Consider the following 24297-nt stretch of genomic DNA (forward strand, 5'->3'; position numbering starts at 1 on the left):
AGGAGACCAGCAAAGCATTTGAGTGTAGACTCAGCGTGAAGCAAAGCCTAAAGGTAACGGGGGTGCATTGCTGGATTTAGAGGGGAAAACAACAGGAAGAGACAACAACACTTTCATAGGTACCTACCAAGAGCTTGCCATTCTCAAGAAAAAATGTTTCTTTTAGCTGCTTTGCCAGAGCTCTGTAGCTAAGCCTTAGAGCTCAGGCTGTAAAATGCTCCTGAAGAGGACACAGCAACTCTTGCCAGACTAACTGCTTCCTGACAGACCACCTAAGATCGGAGGAGACCGCTTGCAATGGAGTGGTCCCTGCCGGAGCCCTTTTCGGTTGTGTAAATGTAAATGTGTTTTGGAGACACCGTTTTGTCTGGGAGAGGTCGCTGGTACCTGGTCCCTGGGTGTGGCCTGCGTGGATGGATTATCACCACTGAAAACTGGTTTGCCTCTAGAAAGCACCGTTTTGCTACTGAACTCAGGGAGAGAAAACACAGTAGGAATATCCTTAGGACATTTTGGGTGAGGAATTTTTACACACTTATTCCAAAAGCCCATTAAAAATATACCTAGAAGAAAACACTAAAGAGCAAACAAATCACCACCCCCCCCCCCCAATCATTCATAAAAAGTAAAAGTCACATTATCAAACTATAGATCAAATTGTTTTCATTAAAAAAGAAGGAAAAAGCGCACCTACTGCCTGCAGTTCTGGTCAGGTTCTCCCTCCTCCCCTCACAAAAAAAGTAAAAATAAAAAATACAAATAAAATAACTTAACCCTTTCATCAGCCTGATTCCTAACTGAAACAGTTTCTTGCCCCAGTGCTCTACTTGCTGAATACCTCTGTTAGAAGTCTTAAAGAACTGCAGTTCTCCAGATGAACTGAAAGTAGAACTTCTTTGTAATCCTGGAATTATTTTAACAGTAGACCTTCCCTGCACCAATGAGAAGAGATGGGTGCCAGCTGCAGCTGTCCTTATCAGAAGGTTAGGATTATTCCAGCTGAATTGACAAAGGGTGGCTGAAGGAAGCCTTCTAGACTTGCTCTGATTTAAAAGACATCACTTTTAACTTGAAGTCAGCACTTTCTCTCTGAACTGTAATGTGAATTGCGTATCATTTAGTTCTGCTTAATGATGTAGATAATATCATTCATTAACTCTAATAATGGCCCCGGTTCACCAGAGTACTTAAATTATGCAAATAGCATCAGTTAGGCCAAAAGGAATCACACATTTAAAGTTAAATATGTGTTTCAGTGCTTGGGCAAGTGGGATTCCCAATGCACTCAGCAAAGAAGAAATGTTACAAGTCATGTTCATAAGATATGCACTTAATTTTAGAATTTTTTAAGATAAGTTGCAAGAGCTGTGGTGGGAAGACCCCATAGCTTACATGCAAACAGAATTTAACTTTCAGCAATGGGAGCCGAGAAAGGGATGCCAGATTTGTGCAGCAGTTGGTATGAACTATCCCGAGTTGTATATTCTGCCCTTCAGGCAGCTGGGAAACGTCCTCTGCACCCCTCAGCACTTTGCCAAATCTTTATTTTTCTTCACTGTATGTATGAAACAGTAGAATTTAACGGTCCTTATTTTCCATCTGGAGGTACATCTGCTTAGATGTACCCACAAAAGGGCCTTAATGGGCCAACGAAATAACATTTCTGAAGGGCTGCAGACAAAATGCATCCAGTGTGCATCGTGGAAACCAAAGCAGAAGAACAGGAAGCAAAGGAATTATTCAGTGAAACCAGGGTTTTTTCCACGCTCCACATTCTCCTCCTCTGACAAAGTATTTCACGCCTTCAAAATCCAGTGTGCTTTTTCCCTTTTTGGCAAAAAACACCCATCACTTTTTTATAATTAACAGGAGAAGAAAGTTTGTGATGAAAAGGTTAAAGACGGAATCATCAACGATGTAGGTGAGAGTTTGCAATCAGAATGGTAGCAAAAAGCTTTTCCACGTCCTTTCTGAGCAGCACTCTGAACTAACGTGGGGGTTCACTGACTTTTCTGAAGATAATTGTTCAAGAAGGATTTCTTTCTTGCATCAAAGGATCCCCCCCTGAAATACTGTCCATGTCTTGCACTCATTTATACAGCGGCTGCTGGAAAATGAGCCAAATTCTTCATCCGAAGAGTCTGACCACAATAATAGAAAGAAGTGAAAATGACCAAAGAAAAGGAATATAAATGGTGTCATTTTCAAACCCTGCCTCTGGCCTCTGGGAGAGTACAGAAAGCAAAACAGAAAGCGTTAGCACGCCAAGCTCCCGCAGGCCCAGCAGGCAGCATCTGGCACAGATTCCTGGTGTGCAGTTGAAGAACTCTTCCCAAGCTCCAGGGAGGGAACTTGCAAAACATCTCCAGCAAATCTTCAGGAAGGTACTTCTTCTCCTTCCATTGTGCTGTCATTTCCCAAGCTTCTCCACCCTCAGACTTTTCTCACTTTTTGGCTATCAGCCAAGGAGTTTGACCCTTGAAGTGGCAGATAAATGGTTTCACATGAAAGCAGCCAGGCAGAATTAACAGCAATAATCATCAGCGACAGCAACCCAGTTACAGGTTTTAGTAGAGATGGATCCTGAACCTGAGCTGTCACATTCAGGGTGGTGCAAGCCCAGCTTTTACCTTTCAGGTTCTTCTTGAAATGCAAAGTGCTCATGTTTGGAAAGAGCGGCTGATCAGTGAAATTTCACTGATTCACAACCTCTGGTTCATCACCAGTGGCCAATGAGATTATGTTGGTATCAGGGGCTGTATGAACAGCCATCTGAAATGGTTATCTAATACAGTGAAAAAAACATGTTGTGATCTGCAGCAGCCACAGGAAACGTTTGTCACCATTTGCTGACCTTTATGATAGGTGAGCAGGTATCTTACATATAGTTTTTCCCCAGCACTAGAACAGTTATCTTTCACCTTCTGAACAAATGCTGCAGATAATCTCAGGTCCTTTCCCTCTCCCTCTGCATATGCTGCCTGAAGTGCTGTGTTCTCTTGATAGTTAGCTGTGTAAGACACAACTCAATGCCCAACAGAGGCAAAACTTAGAGAGGCACTGTGGGATTGATGAAATACCCATACACACTAGGCAGCACCTATCAGCATTTAGTGTCAGAGGCCGAGTTCACAGAAGCATTTTGGTGTACAACTCCCACTTAGGTACCTGCTTCTTAAAGAAACCAGTGTGAATCAGCTGCCTCAGTGCCCTTGAGAATTAGCTCCAAGAGCCGAGGTTTTTTACAGCTGGATCCTAACAATTCCTTTTGCAAAGATGGAAAAGGAGCTGCTGGTTTTTAAAGGAAAGTAAAAATGAAACAGTTTTTCAAATCAGCAGACTCTCCTCCAAACTATCATATTCAGAAACGTCTAAAAATGCTTTTTTGCCGAGTTATGTTCAGCTTTTTCAGGGTGTGCCAAAGGAAGCGTGAAACAAGTCTTGGAAGGTCATGGATTCTGCTGCCCACATAAAGCATCTTTAGAGTCCAGCAGCTAATTTGAAACCAAACCAATGATATGGACACAATGATCTGAGATAATGAAGAAGAAAAAAGACACGAGGATAACAGTATGTGTTGACACTCTGTCTGTGTGTGTCTGCGTTTTGCTGACAGAAAGCAGGTAACTGCTATGGAAGCTGTGGCACCAAAGCCTCTTGTGGCTTGTAAGGCAGGAGCATCTCCACCAATAACAGAAGAGTTACACTGGGGCAAAGCTGGAAGTACAGAAAAATCAAAGTTCTTTTGCTCAGCCAATCCCTCCTTCCCTGCCTCTTTGCTGACACAACTCAGGTACTTTCAAGGGTTCTGGCAATTGCATTTCAAGGTCCCCCATGCCTCAGGTAAAAGCTTTCTCACCAATATATCAGCTGAAAACCAGCCCAAGAAATAAACCAGATACAATATCATCTTAAGACTCCTTTACCTTTCAGTAGCAGTGTCAAGACAACATAACAGATGTACACTCCGTTTGCTTTTAGCTCAGGCAAACCCAAGCAAAGGCAATCCCATGCAGTGCAATCACAAGTGAGTTACAAACCAAAAATACACTACCGACACCAAAGGGAACAGGAAATACTGACAGGTTCTGTGAGGGAGCTGTAAGTTTTTGAGAATTAAAGACAGCCAGCATTTTAAGGAGCTGAAGCATCCAAACCACCTACCTCGCGGGCTGAGCGCTACAAGACTGGGGTAAAAATTCACTGCTGCTACTAGTATAACCTTCCAAAAGCAAGATACCACCAATATGCCTGTTTGGATCTTTAGTAACTGTTTTGTAGTTAACAGGTGTGCAATTAAAACACCAGAGTTGTGTGGCATTCATTTAAAGAAGTGCTGTTCCAATTAGCATCACAGCTGCAAAGACTTATAACAGGGAGCTGGGTCTTACATTAATGAGATACATTATGGAGAAACCAAACAAGAATCCCTCGTGGCTCTGCAGTTCTTTTTCTTCCTGTGCCATTTCAGCTTCTCCAAGCATCTCATGAGAACATCATGCATGGAAAAGTTTCATCCGAAGGACAATGTTGGCATGAGAAGAAATGGTTGTAAATATCATGAACTAGTTTAGGTTGAAAGTTGCAAGGAGTTTCCAAACTGCGAGAGCAGTCTGAGTCAGGAACAGCCTGTGGGAAGGGGAGGCCAGAGACACAGGGTGGTAGAAACCTCACTGGTGTTGAGATAAAGTCCAATGAATTTCTGAAAGGGCAAAGTGACAAATGGATTGCAACAGTCAGGGGCTGGGCTTGTTTCCACGGGCAGTCCCTGCAGGCTGTTGCAGACAAGAGAAGCGCATCTCTCCCTCTATCATACTCTGGTGGTGCTAAAAGGCTGTGTGGAATCAGTTGGAAAAAGGTAATAGTTTGTAAACAGATGAATAGCAGAGTGCAGGAGGTGGTTGTGGTGGTGACCACCTCAGCTGACACAGCTGCAGCCAGGGGAAGCTGTTGTGAGCACAGCCTGTGATCCGTATATACAACCCTGCAGGAACTCTGGTGCTAAAAGCTATGCAGTGGTGCTGTGGGAGAGAGTGCTTAGCTCCTTTTGTAGTGGCTGTGTCAAGAGCACGACGTTAGTGTCTCGGTCTAACTAATGAATTACTGCTTGTGGGTAACTGATCTCTGCAGGGATCTTTAAATACTGACACTTCTCTCTATCACCCAGAAACTTCTGGGTTGCAGACTGTCTTTCCCCCTTACTTGAAGGGTCAAGGAAAGGGAACATGTTTCAGGGAATAGATTTAGCCTTCCACTCCTTTGCTAATTTTCTAAGAAAAGTATATTGTGATGTTCACTTTGGTCTAGTAGTATAAATTTTCTTGACGGGTAGTTCAGACTTGAGGCATTAACAAAGGGAGGTCACGAGGGATAACTAAGATGCACAGATGCAAATTATTAATGACACTGCAAATCTGCATGTGACCTTTGGTTAACATTTAAAAAAAACCAGGTGGATTGATTTCTGTAACAAACACCCATTAGGATATCATCGAGGTATTCTGCCATAGGCTTTAATTCAGCCACTTGCAGGCCTGCAATTTAGGAAGATTTTAGAATTTCTTGCTGACCAGGGCTCATTGTCCTGAGAGTTATTCCTGCTCACGGGAAGCGCTCCATTTTAGCCAGAGACAAGAGACTAAGAGATTCTCTTTGTACAAGGTAACTCCACAGCTCCTGGAGGTGTTACCATTCCTGCATGCCCAAGGAGCAGCCTCTTGAGGAGCTGGCAGGGGGCTGTGCTTGGTGCTCTAAATCTGACCAAGAAACAGTCCTTGTTTGACAGTTATTAATCATGGAATCTCTACATTCCCAGTGTACAGTGGCTACTGGGAGGTTTTCAGCAGCACCTTAATTTAGTCACAACAAAATTGTTACTATTTTGCTTTAATAAAAAATACATAATATTTTGAAATATTCATGAGTGATTCCAGTTTGGAAAATGAAAATGACCTTCAAATCTATACAGGGCAGTTCCTTCGGGTACTTTTAATGCAATAATTTATTAAGTTCCTATATTCATCATGTGTGCACAAATATCACGTAAATATTACAGCTGTACTCCATGACAAAACAAGCATAAAGCAGACATAGAATTATACAGAGAACTGACAAACAGGGAAGAAGGGAGATCTAGTATTTTCTGTACAAAAGGTATGCAGCTTTTTGATAATTTGTAAAAATGCATAACTTTCGGCATGTCAGAGAAGAACACTGTATAAAAATAAATATTCTATGTACAGTAACACACACAGGCCAGTCCAGGGTTAGACTCATCACTGCAAAAGAAAATATAAATGAGTGTTAGTGACAATTCACCAACAATTGTTAGTGACAGCTCAGCAGGGGGAAGGACTGCTTCATGGGGTGGAACGACAGTGTTAGGGAAGCTGGCTCTGGGGTTTCCAGGAGGAAAAGCTCAGCAGAGATCCTTTTCACTTCCCTGGGCAGTGGGGATGGGAAGTTCAATTCAGGCTGTCTACCTCCACTTCCTTCTTACCACTGTGGCTTGAATTTTGGCATTAATGCACACAGCACGTACTGAAAGTGGGCTAGACCCTGAGGAGTGGCACCTCAGAAGGCGACTCCTGAGGTAGCTGAACCATCAGAAACAAAGGGAGAGTGGAGGGGACAGGTATTACACCCCGTCTCAGTGCTAGCCCAGAATCGAGCTAAGCAGCCCTAAGTCCTGTGCTACAGCCCAGCTACCAGGACACCCCTCAGCAGGAGCTCGGGGGGATCTGGTGCTGAAAGCCCCCTGGGGGCTCTGCTGAAACAAGTGTGAACTTCTGTCCTGCTCCCACCAGCCTCCTGTGGCACCCAGGTTACCTAGGGTATGCCAGCTCCCAGCCTTTAGTAATGGAGTTGACTAGGTGGAAACCAAATCTTTTTGCAAGTATTGGAGCACCTCAAGGCCAGGCAGCTTAAAGGCTGCAAATACAATTCTCTCTTCTTTAGCCGATAAAGCTAAACTGCAATATACAAACAAGGAAAAGTTTTGCTTGCTGCTTTCAGGGGTGTGGTCCTGGAAATCTCATGCATGCCTCCACACCTCTTTTGATCTCAGCCAGACACATTGCAAAACATCAGCAGGACCTGTAGCACTGCCAGCTCAGCATAGTCACAACATTTCCAGGATTTACCTTATTCCAGCAGCCTTGAACTGGAAGGCCATCTTCCCCCTGCAAAAGATGGATGAAATAGCAGTTTGGGACACAGAAAACAGCACTAAGATTGAGGAAAGAAGGCATGGGTTAACTATTACAGCTGCAACAAACAGTCTGAAGCAGGGCTGGAGGAATAGCCTGAAAGATATTCCTCACCCTTCTGGAATGACCCGGACTCCTGGCTAACATAACCAGTGTAGCTTGAAGCAAGGATTGGGGCTGAAGAAGGGGATTGCCTGCGGGTGATGCAAAGACTTACGTACATGAGGACTGTAGGCTCATTCTCATTCTTCACTGAGGAACGTATTTTTATAGGCTCCCCTGAAGGTAGGGGGGAACACAGGAGGTCCCATTCAGCCAGAAAAATACTGCAGGAAGTTGGCAGTGGAAAGCATGAGATGGCTGATCTGTGTCATCGGGCTTGACTCTGTAATGCTGAGGTCATAGCAAACAGGCAGCACTGACCTTGGGTCCCAAGGGGAGTCTGGAGAGAAATTCCATTTCTTTTCTGCTGTCTGTTAAAGGGTTTGCTTTATCACGTGAGAGACTGCCCAGATGCCCCCTCTTGCCTCTGAGAAGATCTTGCTCCAGGGAAATTAGGAAGGCAAGCAGCAGGGCAGACCAGGTGCTGGCTGAGGATGTCTCAGCTGACCCCCTGAGAGGGGGCTTTTGCCTCAACCAGGTCGGTGAGATTTCTGCAAAACTCCACTGGCACTTCTGCAACCCTGAAGTCTCGGACTACACATCCCAAAGTGGGGATGTGACTGTTTCATTTTAATGTTGAAGAGGGTTGAAGACTGAGACTGTTTTGTTGGGAAATGCTTTTGTGAATTACTGCCATTAATTTCATCTCAGTGAAGCCTAAATTGATGTGAGAAAATGAGGAATTATGTCAATGACGCTTAATCTCCTGCTTTTGAGCAGGAGATAGTCAGATGTAAGGAGATACACCTCTGACATGAGAAGTCCAAAAATTCGGCTCTGAGTGTCAGATTCGTGGGCTGTTGCTATTCCCCAGGAAAACTCAAGAGCAGGGAGTGAACTTGTACAGTGCACAATGCAGGCACATTTCTTTATTGAAACAACTTAGTTGTTACTTCTTCAAGTACTGTGTGAGAGAGATCTGAGGTGCATACCATCTCATTTGTGAAGGCCAGAGGGGAAAAAACACCAAACAGAAAAGCAAATGGATGGTACTATATCAAGAAATAAACTATTTAAAGGAGATGCACTTTCAAGGGACTGATGAACTGACTGTTGCCATGATGCTACAACCATACTGCTTTTCAAATGCATTTTCTGGACTGTGCCCTCCTTGTGCTACTTCCTCCCCCACCCCCCCACACTGTGGAAATACTGAATTACAGGTAAAATGTGGTGTTCCCATTGGTACTCTGGTGGTGGTAGGAATGACTGTGTAGTGCATTGCAGGAGGAGATGGGAAGTTAGGTGTATGAAGGAATGGCAGGCCAGGGAGTTACATCTTAGGGATCAAAGGAAGACCAGGGTCACAAGGAAGTGTTTGTTGCAGGTGAATTTGCCAAGAATGGAAATGCAACATGCTTATTAGTACCAAGTATCTCCTTCCACATATCTCAGATGTGTAAAGCATTAGCTCACGGCCTCCACATGTTACACACATGGATGTGTCAGCTGTACGCTAAGCTTTTAACCGTGTTGGATCTAAACCCATGCTTATTCACGTTCCCAAGCTAGCTTGCATGCCAGAACACTATATATATATATATATATAAAAAAAACAATGGCATCTCTATTTCACCAACTTTTTTTGTCGAGTCTCTGCTAACAAAAATGGGTATGAAAAGAAGTGTATGCTCTAATATAGCCATGTGGGGTGAATCCTAACTAAGAGCAGAGACACAAAGAGAAAGGTAGTCTACCAAAGAGACAACAGCACCCTCCAAAAGGATGGAATGCTGGAAGGAAGACTAATGTTAGATCTTCACAAAGGTCAAACAACAAAGACTTTTAATTTCAGGGGTAGTTTCCTCAGGAAACCAAGAAAACCTTCCCAATTGAATGTGGCTTTTGTCATTTGGGACATATTTTTCCAGCTAGTTGAACTAACTGATATCCCATCCCTTGCAAATGGCATCAAACACTTTTAAGTGAGCATAAAGCTTGGAATGGCCACCCTCAAGCAAACATAATTATGCCAAACAAGGGCCCGAAGAGCATGGGAGTACAAGTTCCAATGTATTACGGGAACAGGCAACTCCAAATTCAAGTTTCTTGGATGCTGTGGGACCATTTGGACTTCTGGGGAGAGTTACAAATAGGAATTATCTAGCAGAAATCAAGGGAGATAAGTGTCCAGTTAATATGTTTAAGAGGATAATTTTTTTCAGTCATATGAACGCATAGGCTGACTGAGATAATACTGAGCACTGTCAGGCTGTGCTAGCCATGTACAAGCATTTAAAAATAGAGTTAATGAGGACATGAGCATGGCAGCTTCTTGCTAGAAAGCCAAGCCAGTGCAGAGGCAGTTCTTTGTATGTTAGTCTACTGAAAGATGTTGAAGTGAAGGCAAAGAAAGAATTGAGGCAGTTGTAAATAAATTCACATTCCTGCTATGTTTTTCCTCATGCCACAAGGTAATGCTGACAGCAGCTGTGAATCATAGCACGAAGGGAAGGGGCTGTTTTTGACAACGGCAGCGTGATGCAGTTTGGGTGGGGACAGATAAAGAAGGAATCGCCAGATATTTCTATGGCATGCACCTATTCAGAGGTATTAGAAAGTGACAACCAAGATATAAAAAGCAAACAGGCATGTAGGAAAGGGAAGGTACACCATACCAATGGGCATGGGGCATCCAGGCCGTCCAGCCCAGGTAACCCCGGCTCACCCTTCTCGCCTTTAAAACCTCGGAGACCCTGTTTATGAAATCAACCACTATCATTATTTCAGTTAATGCCAGTCATCTCCATGTCATGGGAGGAGAGACCAAGTTCCTCACTGGGACTGTCGCAGGGCACTCTGCTGCATACCCGTAACACAGATGGCCCATGTTTGTAGTTTTAGTTGTGTTTGTGTAACCAGTGGATTCCTTACTGTTTTTTCTGTAATCTGCAAGTCAGGAGATACTTCTCCGAGTTAAATCTGAGAGGATGGGAATGGTGTTTCTCCTATTCTGAAATCATCCATTCTCCCTATCCTCACTAGGAAACCCAGCAACTGGATTTCTAGATGCATGATTCACAAGTACTCCTAGGATTTTTGGCAGTGTTTGCTGCAGCATATGAGTTTAGATGAAAATGTATACATATTCTTGTATTTATTAATTTGTCTAGATTTATAGACAATATATTTTGACAGAAACATATCCCATTTAAAATAACTGATATTTATTTTCCCTCTGGGTAATGCAGCTCAAGTGCTCTGTATCGCTCCCAGGCAACCACATCAGCTGGCCATTATTCCAAGGCAAGAAAAACAGCATTCAGGTTTTGCCATTACATAGACACAATGACATTAAACATCTCCAGAGAAGAGCCAGCAAAGGAGACACAGGGCTCTATCCACAAAGGAGAAAGCCCTGGGCTCCCAGCACACACATGGGACACTCCCATGTATCCCAAACCTTTGTGAGCTCTGGAAGAGGAAGGAAAATAACTATGGTCACTCAACAGTCTCATTGCCCAGAGGATCAGTGGTTTCCCACTGAAGAAAGCAGCTTTGCCACAGATTGCAGTGGGAACCAGGCTGGGCCTTATCTGAGTGTTGTACTTTTGCAAGACCATTATGTATGTTATGATTTCCTTCTTTCTTCCCCATCAACAAATCTTAAAACAATACATTTGATGAAACAGAACATACCAACGGACAGGGTGCATCTAATCCAGGCGCTCCTTGGTCTCCCTTATCCCCTTTAGACCCTCTAGAGCCTTTCTTGCCCCTCTCCCCCTGTAAATAATAGTTTGGTCCAAGAAAAAAAGAATACACAAAAGCTTTAGGATCATCCATTTCAAACAAATGTCAGTGATAGTTTAAAAAAAGATAAACATGTAGGAAACATTTTAAAGGAAGAGAAATCTCCCTTTGAGATGTTAAGTGAAAAACAACGTGTGGAGCTACTAATTGTTACTTAGCTGCATAAACACATTGGCCATTGCTAAAAGCCCACACTGATAGACCATAAGGGCTTTGCATCAAAGGGATTACAAGTGTGTCCGAACTTTAGGGACAGGCCTACAGTCAGCCAGGGGAGCACAACTCCTCCTCCATCAGTATCGTCATTATGAGACTACTTCTCTGGGCTGCCTATATATTCAGCACAGTATACATTCAGAGAGAGAGGTACCTTCTGAGAACTGGCTGACTCTAGGCACACAGCCTGGGAAAAGACTCCTGGCCACCGGTGTGCCACCTCGTCTCGGTCTCCAGCTAGCTGGGAGGGTCCCTCCAGTGCCACAGGGGCAATGCCTAGTGCCTCAGACAACAGGGCCTGCAGCAGACCCCAAGCAGGCTCTCCTGCTGCAGCAAGAAGGCTCCGCTGGCACAGATGCCCTATGTTGACTGTACTTTTCTTACTGCTCTGAATTCTCATTTGTAATGTAAACGAGTGTTTAGAAGCTTTCCCTTAAACTGTTTAATTAAACTCTTTGCCACCAGGGGTTGCTAGCTCTTCCTTAGACGCTGGCGAGGTTTGTTTTTTGTTTTCGCGAGTGAGCTCTAGTGAGGAAGAAAGGTTGGGAGTTTTAGTTGTAATTTTTTTTAAGATTTAAAATTAATTCTGTATCCCAGAGCAGCAAAGCTTTAACTTGAATGGGTGTGGTCGCCCGAGTCTTACAGTGGTTTGTGCACTGGGGTGCATCAGCATTGCTAAATAAAAAAAGCTGGAGAATGCAGGAAGGAAGTACTCAGCCCTCACAGTCTGCATCCGCACAGGCTGGTTGTCCTTTGGGATGCTCTGAGTAGTTGCTCCCCAAAAAAACATGCTAGACAAAGGACTGGTCCTCAGCAGCACAACTAGAGGGCAGCAATTGGTCCCTGGCCCTCTTATTTGGCAGCACTGACATACCACCAGGAAGGTGCTATTCTTACAATGGTTTGATATCACAATTTCTCTGCAGGCTCAAGGTTGAGTTACACTAGAGCCAGGACATGGAGGAAACCAATCAAAGAATCACAGCCAAAGAGAAGACTTGCTCTCTTGTGGAGGGGCAGCATTAAGGCAATGAAAGCCAGCCACAAAAGGGGCTGAGGGAATGCTCAGATGCCCTGTTGCCCCTCCTCACCAAGGGAGGATATATCCCACCCGCAGCAGGTCAGCCAAGGCAGGGTGTTGTGTGGGTATTTGTCAGTTACATCTATACTAAATCTTTACATATAACAGAAGAAATTCTTAAAGCTGCTGAGCATAAAATGGGAAGGAGCTGCAATACAGGGAACTGAATTTAGGATCCTTGTGGGAGGGGTTAAAGGAATTAAGGGATCAAATCAGACAGCACAGGTTGCTGTTTCTTCTTCAAAAAAATAAAAGTGTTAAACCCAAAGCTGGCAAGAGAAATGGATGGGAGAGGAGAGGCAATGAGGAGAAGTCACCCAGGACCAAGCACTGGAACACAGAGGATAATCCAGGAACACAGAGGATAATCCAGGAAAATGTGGCATGGGTTGCTCTGCAGGAAGGAGGAAGGAGCCAGGAAGAATGGCGGAAGAGGAGGAAGGGATAAAGGGGACAAAGGTGGACCTGTAGGAGCGAGGAAGACGCACATACACACAAGAAAAAACACAGGCATTAAAATAACAGTGAAGATGACAGCTTGGTAGCACAAGTTCAGGGTTTACACTTTTTCAGCTGGGTTACTTGAAAGGCTATCTGCTCCCATTGCTACCTAGTGCCACAATACTCTCTCTGCCTGTCCTCAGGCACAGCTGTGCTCTTCTCTCACTCCGAACAAAGGGCAGCAGGAGCATTTCTGGGACTTAGAAAGCACTGCTCTGCCTAAAATAATAGAGGATTTTGGCAAACTATTTGGGAGCTTAACAAAGTGGATCCTCATTTTTAATGTCCTCAAGACTGAAAATCTTCAGATTAAAGTGCTACGCATACTGCTGCTGTCAAAAAGAAAGAGAGGCATTTCAGATGAACACATCTCCCACTTCCAAAGAGGCCGGTGTTGTACCCTAGCCCCCCTATGGAACATGTCAGCAGTGGCTGAATTGCCACCATAGTTTTACCAGCATTTGGGAGAGACTGCCCCATGCTTTTGAGGAGGTTCTGATGCAAAAGCCATGTGTTCCACTGTAGGGGAGACCTGGCGCCCAGCTGGGGATACAGGACTGCAGAGCCAATCCTAGGGAACTGGCACTGTGTCCAGTTCTGCTAAACGGTACTTGTCAGATGTCTCTAATGACTTCAAAGGGATAGTGGTATGCTGACAAAACAGCTGTATGAAGGGGACTCAGCAAAACTGCTGTTTAACTCCTGTGACTAGCAGTGGCCTGTTCACGACTTTTGAAGAGGGGCAGGAGCGAGGGGAGGGTCCTGTACAAAGACTAAGTGGAAAAAGTGGTATTTTCTAGGCTTCACTGGCAAAGATATTACATTTGCCCATTTACAGTCTCAAGTTTCTCACATTTTTTTGTTTCAAAATATAATTGTTTTAGTGAGGCAAAGTGCATGTGTGCTTCAAGGGGCCAGCAAAGCTTCCCACTCATGCTTTCCAAATCATCATCTACAAGGAGATGCAGTTTCTCCAGTTTTTATTTGAGAGCTCAAAGAAATTCTATCTACAGCTAATAAATAAGATACCCAGTTTAAAAACCAACTGAAAAAGTCTAGGAGTTCTGTTAAAGTTACATTTTGTTTAGAAGCCACTCAAACAAAACAAAATGCATCTTAGTGAAGAGGAAGTTAAGAAGCAAAGCCAGAAATGCAATGATTAAAATAGGGGAGAACTTCTGAGCTCCCATGAAACTTGGATCTTTCTCCCCTAGTTTAAGATGCCAGTTGGCTACTGCTTTCCAAGATTGCCCATTCTGTGCAGTCAGGTCAGAAATACATTGCAGATAAAGGACAGAGAACACCCACTATGTATCAAAAGCAAATTCATATAATGAAATCACCACACGGGCACATGCACTGTGAAACTTTACGTTTTCAGATAAACTTAGGTGATACCAGATTCTTATGAAGAGAAGGTGCATATGTATGTGTGACTACATGCATAAAGACATATACATGTGTGCTACATTGAACTGCTTAACATATTTATACAATTGTCATCTTACAAAGACTAATCCAGTAGTCATTTATATTTCTAAATATAAATTATATTCAACTATAGCTTTAAATGGTTTTTATCAAAAAGATTCTGAGCCTTAACAGCCAAAAAGTTCTTTGGGAAAACCTGAAGAAAAAGCTAGGAGTTTCTCAATATGCACTTTCTAGAAGTGTGTATTTTTCTACAACACAGGTGGTATGACAGAAAAGCAGCCATTCACATTATTGGTTTTGACCCAACTCTTTACCATCACATTCAGGACAATGCCTGAGGAGACTTCATGTCTGATTGTTTAATGTAGGCAAATTTAATTCATCTTTTCCAAATTTCCATCTTCCAAATTCTCTGGAGGATCATTTGCTAGAGGGCAACCTTCTTTTTCATGCTTCAGGGGGAATTTAACACAGTAAGAGTTGATGGCTTCACCTCAATTAATTCTCATGAGAATCCCTAAACACATCAGTAAATAGATAAGCAGCATTTCCTAAAGCAAGCCATGTTGCCTTAACTCTACTACAAATGAAGTCCTATGCTTCAGTGAGAACAGAGCTATGAAAACAATGAGCGTGTTAGAAAACCCCTACCCTATAGCTTTCAGATAGATGTATTGCAGTGTCCCAGGTGATTATATGAGCTACAGGTATCGCCTTCGAAAAACAAGTTTGTAAAGTTACTTATATGAAGGTTTAGCAGACAGAATTGCATGCTGGCTACCTGAGGCTGCTCAGGTGTTAACCAGTCTATTATTGCCTGAAGATGTTAGTAACTACATACAAGAAATTTGCCTGGTAACTTACCCGGATTCCCTTGTCCCCAGGTAGACCTTGTAAACCCTGAAATGCATTAACACAAAAAGAAATATTTTAAAACAAGCAGTCCCCTCAAAAAGAAGGATGTGTGACCGCGAGTTTGTTTTTCCCATTTGTACCAATTGCCCTATGGTAAAAAAAAATACTTTTCCAGCAGACAGCCTCCTCTTCTCCCCCACTAGACCATTCAGCTTGTAATACTACTACTACTGTATGGGTTCTTCAGATAAAACCCAAGTAGTTTAGAGAATGCAGTTCTCTAAACTTTTTTTAAGTTTCTCTTGAAAGTTTTCACACACAGCACTTTCAAAGCTGTGTTAAGTGCTGTGTGTATAAAGTTTCTCTTAAACTTTTTTCACTCCCTGAAAAAAGAAACAAACTTCCTTTTTTTTGTGTTAAACAATGAAGCAGCTCCAATTACACAAAATTAGAGCTCCGCCACTAGCCCCAGTTTTGCAAAAAGTAATCCCAGACAATGGAATTAATCTCATTGAAGACAGCTTTTGTCACTGCAATGACAAGACAGGGCCCTCTGAGACAGGTAGAAGGCAGGCATCCAGGCTGTGCAAAGACAAACGGAGCAGATGTGTTCAAAAGCAGCATACATATCCTGGGAGTCCCACGCAGCTTCTTTTGGTAGTTCAAGAGCCAAAGTGAATTAACAGTTTCTTCTGTTCAGCTTAATCTGCCTCATTTTGAATCATTGCTCTGAAGCTATCGGGCAATTTCTGTTGCTCCCATAGGGTACACAGGCTTGTAACTTTAGTTCTTTAACACCTAACCTAGCTGAAATTGCAAATTCTGTATTGTATCTTCAGCTATCAACCACAGCAAGGAAATGGGCACTGTAGATAAAAAATCCCTGGTACTCCATTACTCACGGGAAGCCCTGCTGGCCCCATTGGTCCTACAACTCCAGGATCTCCTTTACTACCCTGAAATGAAGACAAAAGAGTAGAAATTGTTACATTCCTATTCAGTACAAACAGGCAGCATAGCAGTGGCTACAGCAGCACTATGGAAGAAATGCATTTCAAAGCACCTAAACACCCCACAAGGATGAGATACTCAAAAATCGAGGAGGCCCAGATGATGGTCTAATACGCACAAGGAATAAGCATTTCCAGCTCTAGAAAAATCTAGCCCAGAGACATGTGGTATGTTTAAAGAAATTACAGAGCACAAGTCAGTTCTGATGCAAACTTACCCTTTCTCCTTTTGGTCCTGCTGGTCCCGAAACCCCAATTGGTCCTGGAGTACCCTGTAGTTGTAGGAAGGAAAACACGCATCAGGACATTTTTATTTCAGGGCCTCATTAAAGCCAGGAGACACTGCTGCTCTTTTAGGAAAAAGCACGGCTGGGAAGGACAGTCTGATAGTATGACATCTAGCACCACTACAGCTTTCAGTATTGGTGGTGATGGGTTTGAAGCAGTTGTAACAGGCAATTTGAAGAACATGGGAACTGCTATGTTAAGATCACACCAGCACCATTTTACAGAGCTTTATTTTTAATTTTGAAGCTGTCTCTTGACAATTGTTACAGCAGGCATTTCTACCAGTTCTACAGGAGGGATTTTTTTTCTCTCTAGTTTGTATCAGACAAGGTTGAAAGCTGTAGCAGAATAAAGGACATTTAGATACATAATAAGCAATTTTCTTTTTCTTTATTTCCTTGCCTTCTTTCCCCCCTAGAGACAGTTGAGTTGAACAAAACCGAAAGAATTTAGTTACTTGGCGGCAGGCAGCCAGTCAGTTATGCAAGTTGAAAGACGCCATGCTGCAGAGCTGAATGCAGGTGCATATATACGCAGATGCAAACTATGGGGGGTATCATTCAGCCCCAGTTCCTCTGCTGCCTTTTTGCCATTCATGTCACTCCACCAGGCTCTCAATCGGTGCTAATGGGAAAAGCTAGTCTTTTTCTAACCCTTTGACGCAGGGGCCACCTCCCACGAGCATACCAAACTTACTTCCTAGTGCTGCTGAGAATTGCTTTGGCTTTGGGAAATTAGCCCAGTCAAAGCTTCTCTTTAATATGGGTGATATAGCAGTTAGGCAATAGTCCTTGCTAAGAAAAAGATTCAGGCACTTTCAACTCTCTATAGACTCCTTAAACTTGTTGTGGAATACTCCCCATTGGACAGTCTCTTACAACTCTCCCAGACTACATTCTACAGCCTAGATAAAGTATAGCTTTCAAATTTGCAGTGTGCAGTGCACCCACCTAGCTACATAGTATAGGTGGTTGCCTTCCTTACCCTACATCACATACTTCTAAATTGGCAAGAACTTTGCTAAACATTTCAGTATTGATCTACAATTCCTTCATAGAGCCTTGGTAAAGGGGTATTTTTGGGGCCAATTACCTGCCTTCTAGGAAGAACAAAGGAGGAAGCTTCTGGAACAGGGAAGTCTTTTTCTTACAGCTTTAAAGAAAAAGGTCTTGCATGTTTTAATGTAAGCTTGGAGTCCTTAGTCACTAAAGTAACCCCTCCAATGACAGCAAGATGACTCGTGGATCAGGAGAGCTTTTCAGAAAAGTTAAGATCTGCAGAACAGAAGTAGCTCATGCAGCACACAACTTCAACGTAGTGAAGGAAGAGAGAAAAAAATCAGACCCTCCTTAGGTTCATGTGCATCATGGAAATCTTAATTGCCTGCACATATGCATAATTTTAAGATCATTTAGTGCCATGAAATACATCAAGATCTCACCTGCAAATAAATTTGCAATTTCCCAAAACAAGTTGGAGTATAAGCTGCCATTCAGAGTCAGAAGTTAGAGCAGCTGAATTGTTTCCAGTTATGCTGAGGAGGAAAAATTGCTTTTTCTTTTTAAATAGCCAAATGGATTGTACATAGGTGATGCGTGACTTCCCAAGAGGGATTAAAAATATTTGGCCCTATTTAACAGGTATTATCCAAGAATATCAGAATGGTTTGCAGAACCAGGTTGGCATTACTTGTCTCAGAATGAGTTTGACAGACTGAAAAGCTTAGGCACAAGGAGTTTATTTCCTTCACATCTCACAGTCAGTTAGCAACAAGAGGTGGGAATCCTGCATCTTCTTTCTCCTCTATTAGGTGTCACTACCCCTCAGATGTCTTTACTAGATCAGAACACACTCCTCCATGCACTCCCAGGTATCTGGAACTAAAGAAAGCATGGGCAGAGTTGCTGAAGTTGCATGGCATTCTGCTGCCAAGAGGTGAAGGGCTAGTCCTGCTTGCAGAAGGTCTTTTGGATGCAAATTCTCCTCATGGTGAGATGCTTACCAGGTTATGGAGAGATACCTGTAAGCATATCTGCAACCCATGGCAATGAAGCCTTAAGTGCTGTGTGTGAAAACAACCCACAAAGTTTTTTGCTGACAGGACAAAACACAACAGTATTATTATGCCTCAGACAAAACTGAAGAGCTACTGTGTGAAAAGGTGGCAAGCAAGATTACTGTGGAGAAAGACAGAATAGAGACCCCCAACAATAAAGAGGACAGGAGAACAGATCATCATGGAACCATGCAGATGTTTCATTCATCTTGTTATTGAGATAAAGTGGAACGAGTAGGCTGTGATCCCAGAATCCAGGCAGACTCATAGCATCAAAAAAGACAAGTCTATGACATCACTTTTCAGTCTAAGTTTAGCCCCCCCTCCCAACCCTGCTTTGGAGAAAAGAAGGTTATTCCTGGTGTAAACGAGACTCTGATGGAAGGGACGAGACAAATCACGATACTGGGGAGGAGGAACATAGGGTAATGGAGAAATGGAACTCACCGGTGGTCCAGGCCTGCCGTCTAAACCTGAAGCACCCTGAACAGATGGGGGAGGGTTAACAAAAACAAGGCAAGAGGAGAGGGGAGGAGGGTGAAGGGGAAATGAGAGGGGAGGGGAGAGGTGAGTGAAGCAGTGACTTGAGACAAACATCTGCTTGCAATAAACAAAAATTAAGATCTCAAGGACAGGTGATGGTACTTACAAGCAAACCAACAAAAACATAAAAACACTGAATACATATAATGTTGATCTGGAGCTTGCAACCTGTAACCTACTAACTTCAGATCCCCTTAAGAATGCATTTCTAAGAGGACACTTCTGAGTCAGTCTTGCCCCCTCCACAGCTCAGGAAAAGTTATGTAAAAAGCCAAGGAACCCTGGTTTCTCATGGGGCTCACTGCTGTAGGAGAACCAGCTAGTACATTCCCTGACACACTGGTAAACTTGTCAGGATAATTGCTGGGCCATCTTCTGTTCAGCATGTCAAAAGGAGCTCCTTCCTGTATCCTGCTACCACACAGGCTTGAGGGAATAACTGTTGACACAGAAAGTTTCCATTTGCGTTTCTCACGGAAATATGGGAAATGTGTTTTTACTTCTCACTCTTTCACAGAGGCACAATCCTTTGCATCTGAGCCTTCCAAAAACACCCTTTTCTTCCCACTGGCTCTGCATGGAGCCACACTGAATACACGTGTGATAACCTCATCTGAGTGCCTAGAGTTAGATGAGATGCATCCAGGCCCTAGAAGGTAACTGCTAAATAGCACAACTAAAAGAGGAAAACATTTTACAAACAAAGACATGCACATTTCAGCCAGTGTCAGGGAAAAGGGATCTGGGTAATTGAACACAAGCTGACAAAGTCACACAGTACACAAGACGCACTTTGTGGTGCTTATTTCCAGGCAGCACATTCAGCAAAGGGAGATGATGTGCTCTGCCACCAGTGTTTTTTATGAGGAGAGAACTTGGGGGCTGGCAGAGCAACTGGGTGGGACTGAGTTACCACTAGTTCATTATCAGCTGTTGGCTCAGATAGTGGGTGAAGAGGTTTTTAGCAGATGTGAGGTAAGAGCTTCACAAAGTCTTCTGGTTTGTATCTAAAGCTGCTGTTCCTTGCTAAGCTAATCAGCACACCAACACTAGTCTCATGTGACTGAGTTCACATAGAGCAGGGAACACAGCTTCCTTCTACTCTGTCAGAGAAAGCATCAATTTCATTGTAGAAGTAATGGGAAAGTACTGGCTAGTGAAGAAGCTGGATGCATTCAGAGTCTCCAAGCTTCTGTACAAAGCTTAGCCCAGGTGGCAAATGGCAGGGAAGGTGTTTTCTTTTCCATGTCTTTTTGACTTCTGTTTCTGGTCTTGCCCCATTGGCTTGAAGTGCAAAGAACCCAAAGCAAATCTACTGCTTGTTTTTCCAATTCCTGCCAGAAGCATGAAGAATTAAAGTGATCACTGATCTATTTAACAGATTAAAAGATGAAGGTTCTGTGAAGAAATTGAGGCTTTAAGTTTAAAAAGCAAAGGCACAGTTATTTATAGCTCAACTTTTTCTTTGACTTTACATATCAAATCTCTGTGTGCATCTCCTATTGAGGGATCTTTTTACAGCTGATATAAGTTTGGCTTATAAAGTGCTGCTTGCTTCCTGGATACTTACGGGTAATCCCAGTGGCCCTCTGTCTCCTTTTTCACCCTGGGCACCCTTCTCTCCTTTCATTCCATCAATCCCTGCTTCCCCCTAAAGGAAGGATGGAGCAGAAAATAAACCCACCATAACACCACTTATATAACATTCCTCCCTTCAGGGAGTGCTGAAGCAACAGACAGAATAGAAGAGGCAGCAGGGCAATGCTTTAGCCTGATTCTCTGCCCCATCTGAAGAAACCCAGTATCAGTCAAATGACCTCTGTGTGAGCACATGGTTTAGGTCCATGGCAGTAGAAGGAGATTCAGGCCCAGTGGGTAAAGATGCTCAAAAGGGAACTGAGCTCACTCCTGTGTTGCTCTCTCTGCTACTGCAGGGAGTGTCAGATAAAAATAAGTAACCAGAAGTTATCTGATAGAGTGGGCTTACATTTTAAGATGTGGGTTCATTGGAAGTGAATGACAGGGATCTATAAGCTTTGAAGAAAAACCATACTGAAATAATTTTTTGAAAGACTTTTGTAAGTGCAAAGGCATCAGTTTCAACATTTGGGGAAAAATAATTTCATCATTCCTTTTCCAGCTGTATTTGTAAAATTCTGTATTATAAATTATAAAGCAGGTTTTGTTTTATATATTACCATATATATAATACATATAATAAAGTATTAAACAAAATACTCCTTTTTTCATAAGTTCAAAATGCAACCCAAAGCTTTTTCCCCCCATTCCTGTTCATAAAACATTTTAAAACAATATCTTGGTTGTATTTTGAAACAGCAGCGTTAGAAGAACCAAGTTTGCACAGAAACAGTAAGCCTACTTGCTGTACTCTTCTACAACTCTAAGACACCACATTGCTAGCTCCCTCTACCAGGATTCCAGTTCCCATACAGCCGTGCATCACTGCCCTGCAGCACTGTTTGGCTTGAGCACATACCTGAAAGAGTTACTTGTTTCTGACATGTCTGCAAAGGGTATAAAATGCTCTTCCTCCCCACTACTGAAAGAGTCACTACAAAAAGACTTATTACAGGTCACAGAGATGGGACAAAAACTTCCACACACAGGACTCTCCTTGCACCTGTTAATTAAGCCTACATGGATCCTCTGTTCAAGGAGAAACTGGTGCAGTGCTTCCTCTGCCTATAATCCAGCCCGTTCTGTGCCAGACTTTCACCTGTATTTGTTTGGCTCGTACCCTAAATACAACTGCATCCTACGGAAGCTTCCCAGACGCTTGATAGCAGTGGCTAGTGAGTTACAGATGAGCAAGATAGATAACTCTATCTGTAACCAACACTTGGAGAAAAGATGCATCAGGATAAATATACCACCCCCTTAGCACCCAGATAGCACTGGTAGCCAAATACTAAGCATAACCAGAGGAACTAAGACACTTTCCACATTTTCCAATCTTTTTCAAGAGTCTCAGGGGAAAACCACAGCTCTCCTTGAGCATTTCCACCCAAATATTTTTTCATCTAGGTACCATTTTACAGCAGGGAAACCAATGGTGCAGGCTGAGCATGAACATACCTAGATGGAGGTGAAAAAGCTTCTCATCAACAAGAACAGTGAAGTTCTTGAGTGGCTTAACAGCAGAATTTACAGGGTGTAGAACTTGGCTAATTTTAAGCTAGAGCTCAGTTACTTAGGATTATATGACAGGCTGTCCATCCCGCTGTACAGTCCTTCAGTCTTCAGCAACAATTTCAACTATGTTCTCATGGGAAGATTTCCAAGGGCCAGTGACTTCCCGCTTCTCTGGGTGAAAACTACAAATGACTGGTTTTCTGGGTCCTAAAGTGAGAGCTGCTAATCCATTTCCTTCAAGAAAATACCCAGAAGGACTGGTCCTCTTACCAAGGTGGAACAAAAGTAACATTTGAAAGCTGGGAAGTGATTACTGAAGGGAATTCTTGCAGCTGGGACAATTCTAGTGAAGTTTCAGAATGTAATGTTTTGCAGCCTTACCTTCGGTCCTGGGAGACCCTGAAGACCCTGTATTTGGGGTGAGAGACAAGATATGAGTAATGTTTAAGGATGTGCTTTAAAATCCAGGTATCACAGTTCAGTGTGCAGTATAGAGCTTTTGCTTTCTATCACAGTGAGGGCACAAATGCTTAGCCTGAAGGCCTCTTGATTTGTGTAAAGGGCATTTCATGTACTGTTCTCCTCTGGTAATGAGGAAGCTCTCGCCAAGAACAACTTGACATTGGGCCAGGCTTGCTATTAAAACCATTTCTGTAGTTGATCCCTTTAATCCCATCCATCCCATCTTGCTACTGTCTTCCCTTTCATCTCAGATTAACATAACCTTCTCTCTTAACCTACCCAGCCCATCATAGCTCTGACCTACCCTGGGGGGTGGTTTTGGAAGTGATACTAAGCACGTTCCTGTTTCAAGGCTGCAGTGTTTCTGGCTGTTTTCTCCACTCAGAATCCTCCCCAGAGAGTTCCTACTTTATCCTCATTCCCCCAGTGCCTTGCACCTCAGGTGAATCACTCAGAACTTACTGGAGGTCCTGGTGGGCCTTGGGGTCCAGGGGGTCCGGATATCTAGAAAGCAATGCAAGAGAAATCACTGTCATAATCTGCTGCCCTCAGAGGTAAAGGGGAACTGCTCGAAGGGGAACTGCTCAAAGGGGTAGCGGGGCAGGGGGTAGCCCACGTATCTCTACAAGGCTTGAAAACCTGGACTCTCCCTAAGTACTGCATTAGGAAGTGGCAGCAACCCAGGACAGAATGGATGAGAAGCAGCAGCAGGACTCTGGGGAGGGTTAGGCAGCAGTTGCAGATATTTAGGAGGAGCAAAAGCAGTGATGATTTTTTCCAGATAAAGGTCCACTTCTACTACTCTACCAGTGTTCCTGCAAGGAAGCACAAGGTCAACAGCTAGCAGCTGTTTCAAAACATAGGAAACAAGGTGGCTGGTTCCACACATGTGGAAGAGTGTATTGATATCCTGTGGGATTCCTTGCTGCAGGATGTTCCAAAAGCTATGGGTGAGCTTTGAGGGGAGAATGGACAAGTTCAAGAACCCAAAATGCATATATTTGTAGATACATGTAAGTGTTGTTCAGGAAATCCCTTAACTGCAAATGCAGAGGAAAGTATTTGCTATGCTTTCCATGATCCTCTCTTCTTCCCTAGGCATTGATTATTGATTGCTTGTTATGAGCAAGACTGTTCTTGTGTAAGGGAAAATTAGGGCATCAGGAACTAGATGTAGCTGGCAATTCAGACCCACAGGATGAAGCTTGCCTTCCTCAGTGAAGGGTGTGTCATAAGAGGGTGGGATGTGCTGGTTTTCGGTAGCACTGATACCAAATCAGCCCTCTCCTACTGCTGAGATTGCAGAAGGAAAAATGAGAAAGATGACCTACCGATTCTCCTGGATTTCCTTTGTCTCCACGCTGCCCAGACTCACCCTTCTCTCCCTGCACACAACAACAGATCCTGTCACCACTGGCTGCACTCTAGAGTCTCACTCCATCGGAAGCCATCTGTGAACCACCCATGTGCTAGCAAGCAGCAGTTCCTCAAAGGAGGAGTAGGAACATACCACGTGTTTCATAAACAGCCTCCCTGCAGCTCTCCTGCACCTCTGCTTCCAGAGCAGACACCCTA

At 43.4% G+C, this 24297-nt stretch overlaps 1 protein-coding gene across 1 annotated transcript in view; it reads right to left on the reverse strand.

The window, feature by feature from the left end:
* Positions 1-2444: 2444 nt before the first annotated feature.
* The window catches only part of COL13A1 (collagen type XIII alpha 1 chain), a gene marked incomplete at both ends in the record, with an annotated part of 60321 nt that continues 38468 nt past the window's right edge, over positions 2445-24297 (reverse strand). The window contains 10 exons of the mRNA XM_080621359.1: positions 2445-2477; positions 7143-7181; positions 11010-11096; positions 15220-15255; positions 16113-16166; positions 16439-16492; positions 19012-19047; positions 20678-20758; positions 22642-22668; positions 23185-23226. Coding sequence (XP_080477485.1) covers positions 2445-2477; positions 7143-7181; positions 11010-11096; positions 15220-15255; positions 16113-16166; positions 16439-16492; positions 19012-19047; positions 20678-20758; positions 22642-22668; positions 23185-23226 — 489 coding nt within the window. The remainder of the gene's footprint in view (positions 2478-7142; positions 7182-11009; positions 11097-15219; positions 15256-16112; positions 16167-16438; positions 16493-19011; positions 19048-20677; positions 20759-22641; positions 22669-23184; positions 23227-24297) is intronic.

This window comes from Psittacula echo (assembly GCF_963264785.1).
Source record: "Psittacula echo genome assembly, chromosome: 6".
NCBI lineage: Eukaryota > Metazoa > Chordata > Aves > Psittaciformes > Psittacidae > Psittacula > Psittacula echo.